The sequence below is a fragment of the Pipistrellus kuhlii genome, unplaced genomic scaffold (assembly GCF_014108245.1).
Source record: "Pipistrellus kuhlii isolate mPipKuh1 unplaced genomic scaffold, mPipKuh1.p scaffold_m20_p_15, whole genome shotgun sequence".
Lineage (NCBI taxonomy): Eukaryota > Metazoa > Chordata > Mammalia > Chiroptera > Vespertilionidae > Pipistrellus > Pipistrellus kuhlii.
Genome location: NW_023425460.1, coordinates 12,414,608 through 12,433,291, shown reverse-complemented (window position 1 = coordinate 12,433,291; position 18,684 = coordinate 12,414,608). Strand labels below are relative to the sequence as shown.

The 18,684-nt window shown below is 35.8% G+C and overlaps 1 protein-coding gene across 2 annotated transcripts in view; it reads left to right on the top strand.

Moving 5' to 3' along the window:
- The first annotated feature begins 212 nt into the window (after positions 1 to 212).
- MYPN (myopalladin) overlaps positions 213 to 18,684 on the top strand; it is a 74,150-nt gene continuing 55,678 nt past the window's right edge. Inside the window, exons 1-2 of one of the 2 annotated variants that reach the window (XM_036438330.2) lie at positions 213 to 279; positions 14,421 to 15,323. In XM_036438330.2, the coding sequence (XP_036294223.1) occupies positions 14,422 to 15,323 (902 nt within the window). In that variant the 5' untranslated portion in view covers positions 213 to 279; position 14,421. Of the gene's footprint in view, positions 280 to 3,913; positions 4,401 to 14,420; positions 15,324 to 18,684 lie in introns of those variants that run through there. The other variant, XM_036438329.1, reaches the window with a different exon arrangement.

Here is an 18,684-nt window from a genome sequence, read left to right as displayed (position 1 = left end):
GAAAGTCTGTTTCCTTAGTCATTATCCACCCCCACCATCCCTTCAGGCTAAGAACATCATGCAGACTCGAGTTATTAAAGTTGATCTGAAAGAGCAATCTGTTCTAAATGACTGTCCCTGGATCTGCCACGGAACCCTGTAAATACCCTTCATTACTCTGTTGGGGCAGTATCACATTTCTTCATGCTACTTTTGTGGCTGACACAAGTTAGGCAGAGAGATTTAGTCTTTGGATGATCTTCGTTGATTGATGTAGGAATGGTGCTTCTGCTGAGACAGGTAACCCAAAATTTATTTTTCAGTATAATGTTTGAAAATAGGTATTCTGTTTATAGTTGTTTTTTTAATCCTCTCCCAGGGATATGTTTTGTTTATGGGTTGGGAGGGGAGGTAGGGGGGATTGAAAGAGAGAGAGAGAGAGAGAAACATCAATGTGAGAGGGAAACATCGATTGGTTGCCTCTTGAACATACTGCAGCTGGGTCCGAAACCACAGCCTAGGTACATGCCCTGACTGGGAGTCAAACCTGAGATCTTTTGGTGTATGGACAATACCCCCATCAACTGAGCCACACTGGTCAGGGCTGTTTATAGTTTTTAAAAATGTTTTTATTTTTTTTAAGTAAAAACATGTTTTAAAAATGTTTTTAGTTTTAGTTTTAGATAAGCATTTTCAATACCATTTAGATAAAAATATATATTTTTAAGGATTTAATTGTAATTCTCAATTACATTGTACCATGGAATTATATAAGACCCTTTATAATCTACCACACATACATCATTTCAGATGGTAAAAAACTTGTCTCTGATGTGACTACTTTTATCATTAACAAAAGTTAAAAATATATATACATGCTTCTGTTCTTTAAAATAAGACATAGAGGTTTTGTTTTTTATGTATCTGATATTGGAGAGGGGTACCTCAATATAAATCTACAAAGTTTTTTGAATCCTCACCTGAGGATATGTTTTTATTGATTTTAACATTTTAAAAATTGATTTTAGAGGAGAGGAAAGGGAGAGAGAACGAGCAATATCAATGTGAGAAAGAAACACGCATTGGCTGGCTAACTCATTCAAGCTCCAAATAGGATTTAACAAAAAACCTGACCTGGAATCAAACCTGTAATCTCTTGGTGTGCTGGATCACTGAGCTATTCGGCCAGGATTAAATCTACAAACTTTAAACAAAACATATTGAAACCTTGGTGTATGTGAGCAGTTTCTTTTAAAGAATTAGAACCCATTGCAATATGGAAAGAGAGCAAATACAAAATTTTTTTATGAATCCACTAGCCCAGAGATTCTCGCATGCTTATCCTCTAGGGAAAGACTTCCTCTGTCAGAGATCTTCCAGATTCCTTGACATTCTGTGAATCATCCCAATGTGAATGAATTGTTTCTGTAGCTGAGTGACTATAGTAAGAAAACAGCTGAAGACAAGCACAGGATCATATTCAAACCATAATAAATGCATGTGTTGGAAGGGCTACTTCACTTTATCAGGAAGGCTTAAGACGTGTAATCTTTTGCTTGTTTGTCACTTATAAAGTTTGTTTTTATTTATGTTAGATTGTTTTTAAGTTTAAAAAATTATTCTTTGTACTAATGAGCTCTGGTAAAATCTGAACTAGTAGTTTCTGGTATAATGTTTATATGATTAGTACTGAGGATACACAAGATAGTGGCTGCATTATCTGGGAGCAGAAACTAATTTTTAAAATATAGAATCTACAATATGAGTTTGATGTAAGCAAGATGTCTACAGTTTCTGAGTTTTATTTATTTATTATATTTTATTGATTTTTTACAGAGAGGAAGAGAGAGGGATAGAGAGTTAGAAACATCGATCAGCTGCCTCTTACACACCCCCTACTGGGGATGTGCCCACAACCAAGGTACATGCCCTTGACAGGAATCGAACCTGGGACCTTTCAGTCCGCAGGCCAACGCTCTAGCCTCTGAACCAAACCGGTTTCAGCATATTAATTATTTAAAATATTTATATCTACCTTTTTTTCAAAGAGCTCAAAAATTTTGTACACTCTCTACATATGAAATGTTATAACTATGAGAAGAGAAATATTATTGCTATTCAGAAATTCTTTGGCTTTCTTCTTTAAATGTTATGCATTTTAAATCTTTTTAAGTTTTTCCTATTAATTCTTAATCCCACTGCTCAACCAACTCTATTGTATATTTCGGTCTGGATCTTCTCAAAATTCTGTACCTGGGTGAAAGGTAGAGAACCAGGCTTATCATGGCAGAGCTTGCAGGGAAGTAAAAATGGGTCTACTTATGGCTTTTGTAAGCAATTTCCTTTGGAAAATCAAATTATAGCATATCTATTTGCTACCTAAAGTAGAGGCTCCAGCCCAGCCAGCGTGGCTCAGTGATTGAGCATTGACCTATGAATCAGGAGGTCATGATTCGATTCCAGCCAGAGCACATGCTTGGGTTGCAGGCTCGATCCCCAGTAGGGGGCATGCAGGAGGCAGCCAATTAATGATTATCTCTCATCGTTGATGTTTTTCTCTCTCCCTCTCCCTTCCTCTCTGAAATCAATAAAAATATATTTTAAAAAGGAAGAAAGGAAGAGAGGGAGGAAAAGAGGGAGGGAGAGAGGGAGAAAGGAAGGTTCTACTTTCCCATGTTCCTACCCAAGACCTGGTAGCATTTATCTTGATTATGCCTCAAGTTCTGAGTGGGATAATGGGAGAAGATCCTCTCTTTAAAAAAAAAAAATTTTTTTTTGAACATCTATATAAATTGAAAATGCAGAAACACAATTAAGTAGTCTTGAGGTTAGGATTAGCACAGGATTAGGTACAGTGAAGATCTGGGTTACTATGATAATGAAAATACCTATCCATATAATTCAGCTCTTCTTGTTTTGTTTTGTTTTTAATCCAGATTATTTAAGTTTTCCTGAATTTTTTTTATTTTGCTTGCATAAATAAAAAGCTCCATTACAAAAGGTGTAGTGAAAAGTCTGGTGTGATCACAATAAACAAATAAATTTTATAGCTATTCAATATCCTATAGGGAGTATCAGGATGACTGAAAAGAATAAAAACTCTTTTAGTAATTTCCTTGAAGTCTGGAGTTTTGATATATTTTTTGCACTGCTTTATATCTACTAACTGGTACATGTAGACATTAGGTAAATATTTGTTGAATGAATGATTGAGTGAATGAATGAATGAATGAAAAGCTTGCTACAAGCTGTGTGATTTAAGAAAGCTAGATTTAAACCAATTATTTCATGCTATCCAAATCTAAGAGTGATCTTTTAAAAACAAACAAACAAAAAAAAAACCAACAACAACCAATGGCATTTTTCTGAATTTTTAAAACCCAGGATTGATGATGATCATGATGTTATTAACACTCTTAATTTGTAGTAATCCATAGGTTTAATTTTTTCTTTCCAAATATATATTCTGGAAATGTATTAAAGTCATATCAAAGAACCTGTACTTGACAAAGTAGGTTTTTGAGCAAATGTTGGTTTGGTTAAGGATTCTTTTTAAGGATTGGAATGCTTATGAAAGAATACATCTGACATAGAATAATATATGAAAAAGTTATCCCAGATACTAACACATGAATAGGACTTGTAAAATATTATATTAAGTAGTAATTTTGATTTTTAAATAGTATATGATTATTTTCTTTCTGAAAAGTATGTTCAGACTAATTTGTTACTGGGTTTATTCTAAGTCTGTTGTTTTTCTCTTCTCCATCTTTTCTGTGATCTCTACTTAACAATTTTTAATGTTGGACAAACCATTCAAAACTCACAGCTTCATATTGGTTCATTCATTTTCATAGCCAAATATTCTAAATGTATGTGATTAAATGAGAGTCAATTTCCCATTAATTAAAAAATAAAAATATTGATATATTTAAAAAATAATCCCATTTTCTTTGAAAGATTGAATGTGGTATGATAAACTTAATATTAATTTCAAGCAAAAATCAATAAACATTGGCCTCTAGCTATCAGAGAAATTCTATAGGTAGAAAAATTGATTGACCCCTCACCACCCATAGGTGCTGTCCTGCTATGGAATCCCTTTGCTCAGTTTTCTCCTATCCAATCAGGTGGAATGTTTGACAGGCACATGGTTTATACAGCTCAAAATAACTTGGGACCTGTGAGCTGACAAATGCTCTGGCTCCGGTGGTGACAGGTTGTCCAGCTTCTTACAGCCATCTTCACTGAAACTAAGGTTAACTCCTCACTCTCTATGGACAGCTACTTTCTATTTCCAAGGGCATGAAGAATTTTCTTTTTCTCCTGTGCATTCATCTAAAAGTTCTCCTTGGATAATTACCATCACAGTGGAGTGCCTGGGTTGGACATCCTCATCTGGGTCAACTAAAAAAAGAAAGGTAATATTCAGATTTAAGTTCTCAAGTGTGTTTTGATAACAGGGCACTGACAATGGGAAAGGGGATATTTCTGAGGCCTACATACTGTTATTTAGAGTAAAACCTAGGATAGCTTTCTAATTATGTATGATGGGACACAATATCACATGAAAAATAAAGTTCTATACATGTAAAGATTTTGGAGGGGATTGATGAAATTCCCAGGGATCAGTCTACTTGGGTACTAAGGAAAAATATCTCAACAGAGGAAGTCACAACATGCTGCATATATCATTTGAATTTTCCACACATTCACTTACTACAATAATGGTGTTTGTATAGAGAATATACGTGCAATGCGTATTTCCTTTTTATAGGAAATAAAATATAAAATAATATTACTCTATAGTGAAAGACTTGCATTTTATTTTATCTTTTTTTTATCATGTAAGAGGATATGCTTGCTATATTTAGAGTTGGGAGATCTACTCCCTGGATTAATGTACACAACAGCTGCAGAAAGTTTTGCTCAAAGGACATTGCTCTTTCTTTCTCCTTTCTCTCTCTCTCTCTCTGTTCTCTTTCTATTTTCCTACTCTCTCTCTCTCTCTCTCTCTCTCTCTCTCTCTGTCTCTTCAGCTGCATCAGAAAGACACTTGACAGTTAGTGGCAAATGTTTGGCCCAGGATATTGCACTATTGGCAGTAATTAAATGCACATATTGCATTATATTTTAAAAACTGTATAAGCAAAGAAAAAGAGAACATGGGTTAATCTGTATTCGCATTCCCCCAAAGTGAACATTATAGTAACAATGCTATGAAATTTTGTTACTGCATCAACATATTTTTATTCACACTTATTAAAAATGCTAGCATTAATTTGGAAGAAATAAAATAGCTACTCTGTTTTCTTTCTCTAAAAATCACTATGATCCAATTACTTTCACAGTGGTAATGATTAAATGAATTCTACAGGCTCTAACATAAAAAGTTGTCATACCTTTTTAGTCTCTCCTTAATAATAACTCTTAGATTCACAGAAATTTCATAATCATTTCCTAGGAAATTAAGAATGCATTTACTTATAACTATAAAAAAATTTTAAAATTAAAATATGCTGTCTGACACATGATTTAACAACAAGCAAAATATGAAAATCAAGGGCATCCCAGGAAATCTGAAATATATGGGCACTCTACTTACTTTGTCAAGAGACAAAATTATAATCATTACAGAATCTTACAATAATTGACTATGAAACAAAAAGCTAGACACTATCCAAATTCTGGAAGTTTGTCCTAATTCCCACTTATAGAATATGGCTAATGCTATTGAAACTCATAACAATGTATTAAAACCCCAGTGTTCCACTTATCAATTTTGAATACAGACTATTACATGTTTCTATTACAATGTGTTTCCTAAAATAGACTCAGAACTGCAATTCATAAACAAGAGAAACTGAATGATCATGTTTTTATGCAGACATGGTTTTGGAATTTATAGAGATGGTTTTTCAAATTTACGTTTGAAAGAATGGCACAGCAGGTAAATCAGGTTTAATTGTGAAAGGTCTTTAATGAAATAAGGTTAGTATATGAAAAGGTGACAAATTTTTAAATTAAAAAAATTCAACAGTTAATTCCTATATGTAATAGGAGTACTAAACTCAACTCACTAACCTGAAAGGATAAGACAAATAATACTGCTAACCCCAGAATAATTAGTTTCCTTCATTGACATTGAGATGTGACAAAGGCATTGCTTGTCTCATGGTGTTATTGCCAAGTCAAAAAAGTGAAAAGGTTTTAATGAATTCTCTTAAGAGATAAAGAAGAATCAAAACCATGGAGATATTTTCTTAAATTTTAATGGTGCTTCATAGTTGACATGGAGCTTTAAAAACTACTAGAACATTGCATTTTTGCCTAAGAAAACAATCCAAGTAAAGAGAGAATGGTCTGTTTAGAAATTTGAGAGCCTATTTTCAGCAGATACCTTTTTGATGGGCACACAAGTTGTTGTGACTATACCTGCAGTCACTATAGGGTCCTTAGAGCTCATGCATATCAGAGTCACCTTGACAAGCTACGCATTCCTCTGCTTGGAGTCACAATACACTCCACACTGTGGGAGGAGCCCACAGAGCCTTCCCACCAAGTTCTTGAACTAGAACTAGATCTTGAAATCTGGAGCCTCTTTGGGACACTAGCTCCTCTCCCAATCTAGCACACATATTATGTCAGGGTGTGTGTGTGTGTCTTTTTTCAAATCCTTAATCACACACACAAAATGACAAAAATATTAAGAGTCTGAGAGAGTACAAAAATGTTAATTTTTTTCTTATTTAAAATGAATCTTTGCGTTCATGGGGATTAAATAGTTTCCTTATTTGGGATTTCCTATATATTAATTTAAATTCATCATGAATAGTGAAATTCTGAGAGCGATGTAAAACTTCCCATGCCTATCACTTTTTGTGACTACCACCAAACCCTTTTTTTGGCCCTAGATTCCTGAAGTCTTCTTGCTTGCCTTACATTAGCTTTTCTATGGGTTGTAGAATTTACTTTTACTGGTTTCTTTGCTATCTCTGAGATTAAATACGAACTTTGGGCTCTAGGCTTCAGTATCCTTTACATTAGTGGTTCTCTATGTGATTATTTTCTTATGTATATGAAAACATACATGGTATGTTTCATAGTAGCCCACCTCCCCTCCTTTCATACAAACTGAAACTTTACTTTCTTGCCAACTTCTGATATTTACCAATTTGATTCAAACAATATAAAAGAAGGGCTTACACATCTTTGGCCTATTATCTAAAAACCTTTTCACATTTGAAATGCCTGCCCTTGAGGTATATTCCCTTAATTAAATAGATTCCTACTAACCCTACATATAACCTCTGCTGTCTCTTTATTTTCAAAATAAAATATAGACACATTTCATTTGTCTATATTTTATCTTCTGTTTTTCCTCTGACAAACTGAAAGAGGAATTTTAAGAATGGGACTTATTTCCATACTGTTACTGACATATTTCCACATATCTCAAGTGCTTTCTTTGGTAATGTAATATATACTAATTTACTAATGCCACTCACACCAAAATTAGACTAGAAATAAAACAGATGGAGATGCTCACTGTCATAGTGAGGGGATGATTTTGTAACAATGAAGAAGGATTTACCTCCAAGTGCATTCCATCTGCAGCCAAATTTTAAAAAGATGGTATGTACCCAACTCTGCTTGATTAGTCTATATGTGATGGGATTTGGTTCTTGGCCCAGCAAGAATTTCTCCAGAACTGATTTAAATACTTCTCTTGTGTGACATATTGGGGTATAGAAGACAAGACAAACTGGTCAATACCAGCATTAAAGAGAGTGAGCAAAGTCAATTTTGTTAAACATTTTTTCCCTAAAGAACATTCTGGCAATTGCCCGGCCAGCATAGCTCAGTGGTTGAGTGTCAATCTCATGGTTCCATTCCTAGTCAGGACTCAAGCCCAGGTTACAGGCTCAATCTCCAGTGTGGGGCATGTGGAAGCAGCCAATCAATGATTTTTCTTTCATCATTGATGTTTCTATCTCTCTCTCCCTCTCCCTTCCTCTCTGAAATCAACACACCCACACACACACACACACACACACACACACACACACACACACATAATTAAAAGACAAAATAATTACACATCAACAGAAAAGAGTTACCTTAAATTTGTATAGTTCTCTACATTTCTAAAGTGCTTTCCCAGAGAAAACTATGAAGAGTAATGCTGATTTAACCTGAGTTAAGAAATACAGTCATTTCCTGCTTAATGCGCATATGCTCTGACAAAGGTGTCGTTAGGTGATTTCATCGGGCGACTATCACAAACCTGGATGTTCTAGCCTTTTAGTTAATTGTATGTGCTATACTTTTATATGACTGGCAGCATAAAAGGGTTATTTACACAAGCATCACCACAAACACATGAGTAATGTAGTCTGAGCCCTGACAGTTGACTTTTTATGTGTGTGTAATGCAAATGCTCGATTACCCAGGCGTCCACTTAAACTGAGGTTACCTAGAATAAATACATTGCCAGTCTCAGGATTAGATAAATAACCATGCTGCCTCACCCCACTGAGTGCCTTTGTTTTAGAAATCTTGGTTGACTTTGGTAACTGACCGTTTGGATTATTTGTTTTTTCCTCTTCCCATGCCTTAAATTATGGCTTTTATGTATATTTTTAAAAAATAAACGTTTTAAATTGATTTTTTGAAAGAGGGGGAAGAAAGAGAGAGTGTGAGAAATATAAATGTGAGAGCAAAATATCAGTTGGCTGCCTCCTGCATATCCCATACTGGCGGTGGAGCATGCAACCTGGGCCCTGACCGGGAATGGAACTGGCAACCTTGTGGTGCATGAGATGACTCCGAACCAACTAAGCCATACCAGCCAGGGCATGGTTTTTATTTATTTATTTATTTATTTATTTATTTATTTATTTATTTATTTATTTAATTTCTTGTCGATCCTCATTCAAGGACATTTTCCCATTGATTTTCAGAGAGAGTGGAAGAGAGGGCGCGACACAGGAAGAGAGAAACATTGATGTGAGAGAGACACATCGATTGGTTGCCTCCCATATTTGCCCCAACAGGGCCAGAGATGGAGACTGCAACTGAGGTATGTGCCCTTGGCCAGAATAGAACCTGAGACCCTTAATTCCTTAGATCAGCACTCTATCCACTAGACCAAACCATCCAAGGGCTGGTTTCAAGCTCACCAATAAATAGTGAGCCCACAAAAACCTGGACTACCACCCTCAACTCCAATAAAAAGAGAATGCCAGGCTCCTGTTCCCTCTCTCTCTTTTTCTCTCTCTCTCTCCCATGGCATATTGTGTATGCTCCAGGGCCTGTAAATAAACTCTTTTTTTGTTCGGAGTTTTCTAATGGTTATTGCTGAAGGCTATCTTGTATTCTAATAAGAACTATAAGGGTTAGTCCAGCTGACACATTGGTTTAGGAAGGGGTAGTGTATATGAGAAAGCGTAGCAGCCAGCTGAGTCCTCAAGCATTTCCAGTCCTTCTGGATAGCCCAAGACAGCGCAAACGGTAACAGCACAAACTAGTACTTTACGACATTACCACAGCAACACCAGCACAAGGTAACAAAAATGTTTTAGCTCTACTTTAACAGTAATCATAGGGGACCATCATTGAATATAAGTTCCGTCATTGACCCAATCATTGTTGTGTGGCACATGACTACATACCCAAGGGTGTCAGCATCAAGTTTTGTTTGTATGAATCGGACTTTTACATTTTCAGCAAGTTTTTTAGAGATCTTCTTTTCAAGAAAAATCCTAGGGGGGGGAAAACAGAGATATTTAGCAACGTAGAGAACATTCAATAAGCATTCTATGTGGCTAAGTTAGTTTCCATAATTTACTAGTCTGTCATGATTGTTTATGCCATATTGTTTCATTTTCAACCTAGGACCATTTTACTACAACCATTATCTGTTTTCAAGGGCAATTTGCTCCTTTTTATTTTGAAAATGGCATAAAAATCCAAGTTTGAATTTTGTCAGAAGCAGAAAAAATATCGTAGGTAAAATGTCTAAGAAAACTTTTAATTTCCTATCTTGAATGAGCTCTTTGGCTCATTCAAGTAAATCATTCCACCACTCACCTAGTTGCTCAAGCCGTAATTATTGTGGTCACCTTTCACTCTGCTCTTTCTCTCCCATCTCACACTCAATCCATCTCACACTCGCTCTATTTTCAAAAGATATCTCAAATCTGACCATTTCTCACCCTTTCCCACTGATAACTACTCTTTAACTTTCAGAAAGGAAGGGAGAGGGAGACAGATAGATAAAACATCAATGATGAGAGAGAATCATTGATCGGCTGCCACCTGCTTGCCCCTACTGGGGATTGAGCCCACAACCTAGGCATGCACCCTTGTCTGAAATCAAACCTGGGACCCTTCAGTCTGCAGGTCAATGCTCTATCCATTGAGCCAATCCAGCGAGAGCCTGCTTCCATTTCTTATCATGGTATGTGGCTAAAGCGGTTAAATGATTATAATAACAATAACAATAATTATAATAACAACTACCATTTATTGAACATCTATAAAATACCAAACACATTTAATCATTACTTCAACCTATGAGATGGCTACTGTTATTATACTGTTTAATAAATGAGTAAACTGAAGCTTACAAAAGTTAAATAACTTTCTTGAATTTATACAACTAAGAGGTGTCAGAATTGGATTTGAACCAGATCTATCTAATTCCAAGTGTTAGATAATAAACACTACATTAAAATATTAAAGAAATTCTTTATTTCTGAAACCGGTTTGGCTCAGTGGTAGAGCATCGGTCTGCAGACTGAAAGGTCCCAGATTTGATTCCGGTCAAGGGCATGTACATTGGTTGCGGGCACATCCCCAGTGGGGGGGGTGCAAGAGGCAGCTGGTTGATGTTTCTCTCTCATCAACATTTCTAGCTCTCTATCTCTCTCCCTTCCTCTCTGTAAAAAAATCAATAAAATATATTTTAAAAAAAGAAAGAAAGAAAGACAGACAGACAGACAGACAGACAGAAAGAAAGAAAGAAAGAAAGAAAGAAAGAAAAAAAGAAAGGAAGAAAGAAAGAAAGAAAGAAAGAAAGAAAGAAAGAAAGAAAGAAAGAAAGAAAGAAAGAAAGAAATACAGAAAGGTCCCAGGTTCGATTCTGGTCAGGGGCATATGCCTTGGTTGCGAGCACATCCCCAGTGTGTGTGTGGGGGTGCAGGAGTAAGCTGATTGATGTTTCTCTCTTGTCAATGTTTATAGCTCTCTATCTCTCTCCCTTCCTCTCTGTAAAAAAATCAATAAAATATATATTTAAAAAAAAATAAATTCTTTATTTTGAATACCTGAAGTTTCATTATAATAATTTCTTACAACCATAAGCATCAGAATAGGCACATATTTACACATTAATTAGCTTTTTTTTCTTTAAAAAAAAATAGTTGCAGTGGTTACTTATATGAGTATTTTCTTTTCAATTTCTGCCGTAAAATAAGATGTTTATTTATTTTATTTTATTTTTTAAAAGTTTGTCATTGATTTTTTTTACAGAGAGGAAGAGAGAGAGAGAGTTAGAAATGTGAATTAGAAAGAAACATTGATCAGCTGTCTCCTGCACACCCCCTACTGGGGATGTGCCTGCAACCAAAGTACATGCCCTTGACCGGAATCGAACCCGGGTCTCTTTAGTCTGCAGGCCGATGCTCTATCCATTGAGCCAAACCGGCTAGGGCAAGCTTTTTATTTTTATTTTTAAGTACATTTTTATTGATTTTAGAGAGGACGGGAGATGGAGAGAGAGATAGAAACATCAATATGAGAGAAAATTCTTGATTGGCTGTCTCCTGCACACTCTACACTGAGGATCAATCCCACAACCTGGGCAGGGAATCGAACTATGACCTCCTGATTCATAGATCAACCACTGAGTCACACTGGCTGAGCCAAATATAAGCATTTTAAAAGTTTTTCAACATTAACATCTCCTTTACCTAAGCATTAATTTTTACTAATATTGTTTGAGTGCCCATTATAATGGGTCCTGTTTTAAGAGCTTTGCATTCATTATGTTGTTAATCCTTACTCCTCGGAAAAAGTATTATCCATGTTTTACAGATGAGAATTCCAGTTTAGAGAAGTTAAGTAATTTTCTCAAAGTTACATAACTTCAGAGAAATGAAGCCATAATTTGAAAACAGATCTGATTCTAAGGCCAATGCTCATTCCATATTGCTCAAGATAAAAGCCATATTAAATAGTTAGAGACAAAGGTACATTAAAACACAATATGAGTAATGTCCAACAAAAGGGAGAAGGCCATCCTGATTCATAAAGCTCTCAATCTTCTTCCTCACATCTAAATATTAATATATACAGAAACTCAAAGTAGGCTAATGAAGTAGCTGATTAACAAATGAGAAGCATTTTCAATCAGAACATTAATTACATTTTCAAATAGCATGTTGTACCTGATTTCATATATCTTTAACTATTCTGCTGCATAGTTAATGCACAAAGTAAACAAATTTTCAATTGGGATGTCAGTTATACTTTCATGTACTATTTTTTTTGTTTTTTTAAATTAAGATATTATATGTATACATACCTTACCAATCCCCTCTCCCCCAATTCATGTACTATTTTATGTGTCGTTCACAGTTGTACAAACTTTAACATAGCCGTATAGTTCTATCTGATGAGTATATAATAATTTAATTAACTAATTTCTTATTGGACATGATCCCAATCATCTATACTATGATGAATATCTTTGTAGATAAATCTTTGTACCCATTTAATGTCTTTGCATTTTCAATTAACCTTTTATTAAGACACAATAGACTTCTTACCCAAATAAATGGATTCAGTAGTGGAAATCCCAGGCTGCAACAGTGGGAAAATATCTGCTGTAGTTAATCCTTTTAGCCATCTGTAATTGCCATCTCAAAGTCATTGCTCACTTTGCCAATTTAGAGGTTAGTTTAAAAGTTTGAGAACTTTGGGAAATTTATGATACAAGTGAGACTATCATATAAGAGGTGAACTGAAATAAGTTTTGCCATAAAAAACAGAAAAGATTTAGGAGATTAGTTTTCTCTCCATGTTCCCAGCACAAGGCCCAGCACTTAGTAGTTACAAGTGGTAAATAGCTTTAAAAAAAAAAAAATGTTGTTTTTTAATTGATTTCAAAGAGGAAGGGAGAGGGAGAGAGAGATAGAAACATCAATGATCAGAATCATTGATTGGCTACCTCCTGCATGCTCCCTACTAGGGATCAAGCCTGCAATCTGGGCATGTGCCCTTGACTGAAATAGATCACAGGACCCTTCAGTTTGCAGGCCAATGCTCTATCCACTAAGCCAAACCAGTTAGGGCAGAATGGCAAATAGTTTTCATCTCCATTACCATCTCTGATTGATTGGTGGTAGCAGATGGAGTGGAGTGTTAAGAAAGTCAAGGTCGATGGAAAAAGTACTGTAATCACTTAGCTACATCTTTTATAAGGAGGAGAGAGAGGAGTAACAGCCTGTGGGTCACAAGTTGCCATTCCTCTAGTAAGTGTGTGAATGAATAAATAGATATAATATTAATAATATAACATTGGTTTGCATTACCAAACTTTCTAGTCCAGGGAACTTAGAATTATGGGTACTGTACTATTTTCTTAAGCTTTAAAAATTTTTATTTTTGAATCAGTAATATGATCATATAATTAAAATTCGAAAGTCAGGAAAGAGTATAAAGTGAGGAATGTCTTGTCTTGCCCCCACTTTCCTGTCTTCCATCTCCCTTCTTCACTGAGGTTAATTTAAGAGATATTTTAAAACCTAGGGTTTAACTCATATCTTTATAGAAATTAAATTAATTATACCTTATTTGAAAAGGCTAAATTATTATAGTTTTCAAGAGCAGATTAAACCTATAAACAATAGCAAATTTAAATAAATGTTTCTAACTTTCTTAAAACAAAAGTATTATTTTTATGAGCTGGGTCAAGTTTATAATTTCAGTAACCAATTGAGATTATGTTGTCAATATCTTTTAATTTTTATTATTTTATTACATTCAAGGTAAAAGGGAGAGGATGGAGAGCAAACCTCTGTACTTTATAACTAAAAGCCCTTAACAAATACTGTCAAAATTATATTTAGAAATTTTATTTAATGTTACTATAGCTATAGCATAGCTTCCTCAGTTGAACTTATATTTAAAGAATTTAATAAAGTGGTAATGCCTATATTTTTATTTTCAATTTCAATAAAATCTCATGTAGTTCCTCTTCATTTTACAATTTGAGAATAATCTTTAAGTCTTTACAGTAAATTTTGTAAAAGTGTTAAAATTAGGCAATTGTTTATTTCAAGCTTTAAGTTCTTAGGAATCCATCATGCTTTAGTAAACATAGACTTGTTGTTCTCTGGAAATGATCCAAACTTATTACTATTGTTTTCTCACAGCATGCAAGACGACAGCATAGAAGCTTCTACTTCCATTTCTCAGCTCCTCAGAGAGAGCTACTTAGCAGAAACCAGACATCGGGGAAACAATGAGAGGAGCCGAGCAGAGCCTTCTTCCAACCCTTTCCATTTTGGCAGTCCTTCTGGGGATGCAGAAGGAGGAGGAAGCCAAGATGACCTTCCAGATCTTTCAGCTTTTCTGAGCCAAGAAGAATTAGATGAAAGTGTCAATCTGGCAAGATTGGCGATCAATCACGACCCTTTGGAGAAAGCAGATGAAGCTCAAGCCAGAAAACGTCTTTCTTCTGATCAGATGAAACACCCATCAAAATCAAGTTTTGACCCTAACTTCCGCCAGGATAACTCTCCAAGTCCTACCAGCTCTAACGAGAGCCCTCCGGAAGCAGCAAGGCCACAGTATAGTTCTGAGTCTCAGTCCAAAAAACTATTCTTAAATAAGGCTGCTGATTTTATTGAAGAGCTGTCCTCCCTTTTCAAAGCCCATAGCTCCAAAAGGATTAGGCCCCGGGCCTGCAAAAATCACAAAAGCAAATTGGAATCTCAAAACAAAGTTATGCAGGAAAATAGCTCCAGTTTCTCAGCTCTATCAGAAAAAAGAGAACGATCATCTGTTCCCATTCCCATCCCGACAGATACTAGAGATAACGAAGTGAATCATGCCCTTGAGCAGCAGGAAGCCAAGCAGCGTGGGGCTGAGCAGGCTGCTAGTGAGGCAGCTGGTGGAGACACCACCCCAGGGTCTTCACCGTCATCCTTGTACTATGAAGAACCTCTGGGGCAACCTCCCCGATTCACTCAAAAGTTATGGAGCAGAGAAGTTCCAGAAGGAACCAGAGTACAGTTGGATTGCATAGTGGTAGGAATTCCACCACCTCACGTAAGGTAAAAGTGCCCCACGAGTAATGCTTAGTAATTGCTTTCCATCTACCATGATTCTCCTACGTTTGTCTTTTAAGTAAGTGGTTTTAAAAATTATATACTCCCTTTGAGAAAAACAGAGTTTAAAGCAGCACTGTCCAATAGAAATATAATGTTAGCCATATATGTAATTAAAATTTTTCTAGTAGCCACATTTTATTTTATATTTTTAATATTCTTATCTATATTTCATAGAGGAAGGGAGAGGGAGAGATAGAAACATCAATGATGAAAGAGAATCATTCATAGGCTGCCTCCTGCATGTCCCCTACTGGGGATCGAGCCTACAACCTGGGCATGTGCCCTTGACTGGAATCGAACACAGGACCTTTCAGTCCTCAGGCTGGGGCTCTATCCACTGATCCATACCTGCTAGGACTAGTAGCCACATTTTAAAAAAGTAAGGACTGAGAAAAATTAACTTTTTAAATGTGCATTATTTAACCAATAAATGAAAACATTATCATTTCCACATGTAACCAATATAAACATTATTTTTATGATAGTTTACATTCTTTTTGTCATACTAGGCTTTCAAAATCCAATGTGAATTCTACAATTACAGTATATCTTAATTTGCCTACAACATTTTCCTAGGAAATAAATAATTTACATTTAGATTTTATAAAACCTATAGTTTAAAAAGTAGATTGACATACACAAGTCATGCTAAACCTACTTAATTTTTTTCTAATATTCAATTTTGTAAAATTGAGTTGATATCAGTTTTTTTAATTAAAAATAATTTAAAGTTCAGTCCCTCAGTTGTACTGGTGACATTTTAAGTGCTCAATACCACATGTGGCTAATGATTATGGTATCGGACAGCACAGGTATATAGACTAAAACTTGAAAAAGAAAGTATTTATGACCTATACTCAATGAATACCTGTGATTTTTCCCCCCCAATTTTTAAAGAAAGCCAAATAATCTAATAAAAGCTGACAGATTAAAGATAAAATAAGGATGTTGCTAAGGTCGATTTACAGATTCATTTTACAGGTAATGTATTTATTATAAACTTTTTGACATCAGTTTAATGAATCCTATTCTTCTTAATGTCCAAGCCTTTCTGTAGTATGACAGATGAGTAGAGAGAAAATCCACCTTTTATGTGCCAACCACTCAGCTTTTCTGTGAAGCAGTTAAAGCCTAAGCTTTAGGGCTCCTCATTTGCATAAACTATACCTAACTTTGGGTTCTGATTTTTTTTTTTTTTTTTAATGCAGAACTTCCACATTTATGACCTTCTGGCCCAACAAAATGTGGATATAGCTGTAGCCCCAAGGTGACATTTGCTACCTGTAACCCTATAATAATATGTGAATAATGTGCTTGCAGTGTACTATTATTGTAGAGAATTGCTGGTATTTAGAGTCCTGTAAGAGTTACTTTGCTTCCCTAATACCTAATTACCACTAGAACATGACCTCGTTACTATTTAACACTTATTCTCGGTATGTAAGCAGTTCCTCATATTTTTCTTAGAGAATATTCATATGATAGAACAGAAATAGCATTAATATTAATAACTAGAGATCCAGTACACAGATTTGTGTATGGGTAGGGTCCCTTGGCCTGGCTGGCAATCAGGGCCCAGTCCCGATGGGGGCCGACCAAGGTTATCCAGCCGGGGGGAGGGACCACAGGATGTTGGCTGGCTGCAGGAGGTTGGCTGTGGAGTGCACTGACCACCAGTGGACAGCTCTTGTGTTGAGTGTCAGTGAGCATCATAGTGACTGGTCAACCAGTCTTTTATATATATATAAAACTATTCTGAGAGGGTAGCTCAAATTTAAAAGAGCGATCAGACAAATGTAATCAAAACATTACAATATTGTATAATAAAGGCTTTAATAGAAGTATGTATAGGGTGCAATGACAACTCACAATAAGATGTGATTACTTTGCCTGGAGTGCAGGATAAATAAGAGTTAACACAGCAGGTGCAACTTCAGTTTGAAGAGACATAGGGTGGAAGAGAAAAGCAAGTGCAAAGGCCCAGAGACAAGTGTTTTCAGGGAATTACAAGTACTTGGCTATGTGAGAAACTTAGGGTAACAGGTGAGAAAAGATGAGGGAAAAGACTGAAGAAGTAGGTAGAGAGATAGATTGCTTTAGGCCAGGTCCACTCAACATGTTCATATGAAGATACAGACACAGAAATTGCACTATTTTTATGTGACAGGAACTGATCTAACTAGAAAGAAGAGTGGAATCAGGTGATTTTGAAGAGCCTTAAAAGCAAAGCAGAATAGTTTAGACTTGGTTGCAAACCAAATGGAAACCATCTACAGTTGTGTATAGGAAAGTAACAATATGAAAGGGAGCATTTAGGTAGCATTAATCTGGAAGAATGAGTTAGATCAGAAATGAATGGAACCATGAGGCTACAAAGGAAGCTATCCGAGGCAGAAAATGCTGTGATAGGACTGGCATGGGGGCACTAGGAAAACAGAGAAAAGACCTGAGCGAGCAATAAATATAGGAGACAAGAAATCAAGCTGAACTGGTGATTGATTAGCTAAGAAGGAAAACTAAAAAAAAAATAAAAAAATTTACTCCACATGTTTGAAGCTGGGCACCTGAGAGAATTATGGGGTCACTGGCAAGGACTGAGAAAATGCAAGAGGTGGATGATTTATGGAGGAGTTTGATGACTTGAATGTGAGGAAATGAAGGGATCCTATCCAATAGGCTGTCGGAAATGCAGGTCTGAAGGTCAAGAGAGAAGGCAGTGGGACTGGGAACAGTCCAAGATGACCTGGACACCAGGAAAAGCCTGACACAATATCTCTGTAATTACAAAGGGACTAAAAATACAGGTAATACTTGGAACTAACTTCTAGTAGTGCTAGACTGGAATGGTATTTTCCAACCTTCTTCTACCAGTAACTCCTCCCACATTTCTTCTCATAATAAGTTTTACATGTTACCCAATACATATTTCACACAAACATACACACTTTTAAAAAAAAAAAAAAAGATAAAATTAGTGCTTTGGGAATTGACGAGGGTTGGGTGGGGAGACCCTCCAGCCCCTACCTGCTTGCTTACCCCAGAAATGAAGACATCTCCATAGAACCCAGGAGCATAGATTTTGATCCATAGGATTCATTTTAAAATAATAATGAGACATTTGGGGTTGCCATATAAGAACACCACAGGGAAAAAGAAAATCACCCTTTTGCTGTTTTTTCAAGGAAATGTAACGTCTTTCTGGAAACTGGGGTCTCACCTTGTATCTGTGCTCCTGTGTATAATCAGTATTTTACTTATGTTCTTGTAATCCTAGGTCAGCACAATGAAAAATCATTTTTGCATA